The sequence below is a fragment of the Leishmania braziliensis genome, chromosome 21 (genome assembly GCF_000002845.2).
Source record: "Leishmania braziliensis MHOM/BR/75/M2904 complete genome, chromosome 21".
NCBI lineage: Eukaryota > Euglenozoa > Kinetoplastea > Trypanosomatida > Trypanosomatidae > Leishmania > Leishmania braziliensis.
In genome coordinates this window covers 541,062-545,915 of record NC_009313.2, presented here as the reverse complement: position 1 = coordinate 545,915, position 4,854 = coordinate 541,062, and the positions used below count along the sequence as shown (strand labels likewise).

At 59.6% G+C, this 4,854-nt stretch overlaps 1 protein-coding gene across 1 annotated transcript; it reads left to right on the top strand.

Moving 5' to 3' along the window:
- Positions 1-1,704: 1,704 nt before the first annotated feature.
- On the top strand, positions 1,705-4,854 carry LBRM_21_1610 (hypothetical protein, unknown function; the record flags this gene model as incomplete). The annotated part of the gene is made up of 1 exon (XM_001564813.1): positions 1,705-4,854. The coding sequence occupies one exon, from the start codon at positions 1,705-1,707 to the stop codon at positions 4,852-4,854; it is 3,150 nt and encodes a 1,049-aa protein (XP_001564863.1).

Genomic DNA, 4,854 nt, shown 5'->3' with positions numbered 1-4,854 from the left:
CCGTATGCGCGGATGCACAGAGGAGAAAGAATGTGAGCCACGTGTGCGTTGCTGCAACTCGCCCTTGTCAAAAGATCTCACTCCCCCTTGTTCGCCTACAGGCCCCCCCCCTCCCACCGTCCATGTACCGCTCCTCATCGAAGCAAAGAGCCGCGCATGGACGGTGGGAGGGGGGGGGCCTGTAGGCGAACAAGGGGGAGTGAGATCTTTTGACAAGGGCGAGTTGCAGCAACGCACACGTGGCTCACATTCTTTCTCCTCTGTGCATCCGCGCATACGGTGCGATCTCGCCCATTCATCCTCCCAGCTTTCTTTCATGCATCATCATCCCTCCCTTACCCCGTATCTGCCCTTCTCTCGTCTCCGCATTTACACGCACACCGCAGAACTGGGGTCGATTGAGACGGGTATGCTGGTTCCACCTGCCCTCGGTGTAGCCCACGCACTCTCTCCCCCCTTTTTTCCGCCTCTCTCTCTCTCTGACCCTCCTCTCTCACAAGCTGGCGAAGGAAAGGAGGCGTGCACAGGCACCTTCATTAGTGCCCACCAAAGTGTGACCTTGAGTAGCTTTTGCTTGAGAGCCCCCACCCCACCCCCATCGCCGAGAAGATCTTCCTCACACCTTCGATACTCACGCGTACCCAGTGCCTCTGGAACCTGCTGTTCTATTCGTTGAGGAAAACAGGGAAGGGCACGGCTTAGTTCGATCAACTCTGATCGTCGCCTCTCTTCCACACCCACCCTTTTTCTTCTCCCTCCTCTCTGCTGCTCCTGTTGTGGCGGTGTCTCCTCACCCCCTTCTGCTGCACCCCGTGCGTTCTGCTTACCGGCGTGTATGGGGGGTGGGGATATTTTCTTCCGCGTTGCTGTTTCGTTGCGTTTACCTCCCTGGATAAGCAAAGGTTGATCTCTGCCGCTTGAGAGAGCGGCGTGTGCATGAGTGTGGGAGACAAACGCACGCACCAACACACTAAGACACTGCAAAGGGCGCCAGAGAGGGACTCATATACACAGCCGAAGGGCAGAGAAGGACTGTAGGAGGTCAGCGGCGGTACCACCGGGTGCGCTCTCTCACCTCTCTCTCCCGCGCGCGTGTTGGTTCGCTTGTCTATGTGTGCGGATTTCTACGTTGCGCTGTCGCCTCGCCGCCTCCCCTTCTCTTTCCTCATTCTTCCTCTGTTGAGCTGCTTGTCTCGATCGTGACCTCTTTGCTGTTGTATCGTGACCCTCGCGTTGCTTTTCTACACGTCGGTCTCGTTCTTGCCAGGGTGCCATTTCTGCTTAGCCATCCGTCCGCCAGGGATCCACCACGGGCCCACCCTCTCACATTCCGCCTGGTCAGCCCCCCACCCCCCCCCTTTTTTGTCCGTCCCCGCCCTCTCTCTTCTCGACGGTCGGCGCAAGCGTCTTTCGTTCTCCCTGTTGACTCTCTCTTTGTGGGTGTCTTGTGTTAACGTTCCCCCCCCCCCTCCTCCACCGTGACAACAGCGTCTCGTTCATGCTAGCCCGCGGCACGTGCGGCTTGTGGTCCCCCGCATGTGTATGCGTGTTGGCCCGGATGCTCCCCTCCCCCACCAAAAGGGACGAAGAAGCATAAGCTAGAACACCACAAAGCCGAAGGAGAAGGAGAGGGACAGCGTGAGAGAGGGCCACCGGCGACATATTCTGGCGAGGCGTAGTGTAAGATCGAGCTCGCGGCCCAAGATGGACGATTCCATAAAATTGGGGCAACAGGAGCTGCAACAGAGTGCAGACGTCATAGAAAAGCCAATAGCCATCAAGGTGTCACGGCCGGCTCTGCTGGATACCAAACAGGAAGTTTTGCGCTCGAACCCGTCCCTCTTCGTCACGTGTGTCTCCACGCTTCTGACAGCGCTGCTGCTGAGTTTGTGTTTCTTGATTATTGGAATTCCACCCCTGTACATCGAAACTTCTCGGGGTAGGCGCATCTATGTGAGTGTAATGGTTCCTCTGCTAACGGTGGTCGGCACAGTGCTGAGCTATTATTCCATGCAACACCCGCAGCTCGCGTTCAACTCAGCGCTGGCCCAGGTAGTCAAGGAAATCGAGCAGCACGCAACGTACTTGAGCACCGCAGTGGGCAATGTGGAAATGGAGTTGGAGGCACGAGGACTCAGCCTGAACTCGGCTTCCACGGGCGAATCTGCCAGCACGCGCAGCCTGCCGTGGACCCATAAAAATCAAGGGCTGGAGTGCTTCCCCAGCGCTGTTGCACCCGGCGGCGCAACATCAACCTTGCCTACCACAGTACCCATCGTTGGCGGCGCCGGCATTCTCAAAGGCATCGACAGGCTCGAAGAGGAGCGGGACCTAATCATAGCCACCGTTCACGTAGGCAAGGAGTGGCGTTGGCTAATGAGCCTTTTAGGGACACTGAACCTGCGATGCTTAGCCGGGACAACGAACCCCGTTATGCACCACCAACGCATCTTCGTGCACGCCATGGCGATTAGCCTTGCGCGTGTGGAGAAGGCGATCTTATCGTTGTACTTCTCCTCTTTCGTGCTGCGCACAGTCAATGCGACGGCGCCGATAAACCTGCGGGGTCGTGCCGCCTCCACCGCCGTTGCCGGTAGCGGCCCGGGCTTCGGCAACAGCGCAGGGGTGAACGGGGGATCTTGGCGCACACGCACTGAGGGGTCCATGTTTCAGCCGTTGGTGCCAGTCATAGCGACAAGGAAGCTGCATTCCTCGAACACGCCTGGCAACGAGCCGGGCGATTCGCTGACGGGCAGCGCCTTCTTGATTCCCCAGGAGACACCGAACGAGAGCAAAAACCCTGCGGAGGCTGGCGACGGCGGTGAGGAAATGACCTCGCAGCTCACCTCGTTTAATGTGAAGGGGTCCACCTTTCTGAAGGTGAAACTACCGGAGTTTCCGACGCTGCTCAGTGGGGGCACAGCTGGCAGAGGATCCAAAAAAACGCAGGCCCATGCGCAAGAGGGGCCGCCTGCAGCCACCGCGGCACCCGCTGCCTCTACCCCGGTAGAGCGTGCCTTGGATATGCAGCCCGACGCCCAGTGGACGAGTGAAAAGAGGACCAACACAAATACAAAGAGGCCGCACCACAGCTCCCTCAGCGAGCACCGCATGAGCTCCTGTGCCGACACGAACAAGGACAACGATGCGGGTGGCCACAGCAGAGTTGATGTCGAGGACGTATCCTTGGCGGCAGGCAGTTGGCGGTGCGGGTCGGCCATCAGCACCACATCATGCGCGCACTCCGTGATACAGTGCGCTCCAAGTCGCTCCATCGCCGCGGCGGGAACGGCGTCAGTAGACGGTAACAAGGAAGAAGCGAGGGTCATCTTCTCGCCTCGCTCGGGCATCTCGACTGCGCAGCCGCAGTCGGAGCTGGAGCCGGCGAGAGGGAAGGGCAATAGCGACAGTATGGCAGGAAATCACACAACTGCATCTCCACCTGAGGGAACCGGCACCAGGGCTTTGCTGATGTCGCCCTCGCCGTTAAAGCCGCACCTGGCGTGTCCCACGCGTCTCCAGCAGCCCGGCACCGCCGCCGTCGCCTCTCCCTCTCTCACGCTTCACCGTGGGGCACGTTTTATCGGGGACGAGAACAGCGTCTTCGCCACGGTGCTGATACACGTGCAGAAGGGGAATTCGATCAGCTATTCTCGTCTCTACGGTGCACTGGCACGATCCAGCTATGACACTTCAGCGGGCAGGCACTACTTCACGAACGGGGCCGACTCCTCGCTTACGCCCTCCTGCGCCTTCAGCCCCCTTACCGTCTTCTACGTCCCTGGCCACACAAGCCAGCGCGAGGGGTTGACGATTTTGGAGAAGAAGTTGCTACAGTTTGTATACTGTTGCCCCGAGAAGCGGGCGGAGACAAACTCTGTGGGCTCCCCTTTCCCGGCAGACTTATCCTCGCTCGCCTTTCGCGGCGCTGGAGGCGGCAACGGAGACAACACGGCAGCACCTGTGGTGGCGATTCAGGCGGACACCTGTACCAGCAACGTTGCGCGCGAGACACCAAGTTCCCTCGGTAGCACCCCCCACCGCACTCCCATCTCTGCAGAGCAGCATGTGGACTCATTCATTGTCGCCATGCAACTCCTCGAAGACCGTCCCATGCGCCTCGCCTTTCTGCCTGTGGTGATTGAACCAGAGCCACCCAGGGGCACGTCGGTGACGTACAGCGACCGCAACCTGCAGTCCTTGACAGCGATGTGTCGCACGGACTTGGCGAGCTGCAGCAAGGAGTTGTACCCGGGCAGCGGCAGTGGCACTAGCGGCACACCCACCGCGTCGGCGGAGACGATCCCCTCGCGCGGCCGCCACAAAAGAGGCAGCAACGAAGACGGCACCACAAGCTCTGCGTCCGAGGCGCCCCTTCCAGCACCTTCGCCCACGACGGTGCCAGTGCTGGAGTGCGTCATTGACGGCGTGCTCTGCGTCTTGACCGAGATAGAGATCACCGTGGATGCCTCCTTCCAACGACCATCCAAGGTGCTTCTTATCGGTGTGTCGCTCGAGGACGTATCCGAAGAGCCCTCCGAGCGCGGCGAGATCGACTTGGACGTAAACGAGGAAGTGCGTCACGACTTCCTGGAAGGCAGTACCGGAAGTGGAAGTTTCGAGGGCGCCAGTGGAACCAAACTGCTGGCCGAGCGTGGCAGCTCGCCGCAGCGGCGGGAAACACATAAGGCAGAAATGATCCTTCAAAGCACCCGCAGTTTCCTTGCTACACCGGAGAAGCACACCATCCAGCGCCACGTGGCGTCCAGATCAAGGCGATCTCTGACTCGGCACGAAAAGGGCGAAGGGTGCACCCTCGGACAGGAATTTCGTGAGCTGATCTGCCTTGAGTGA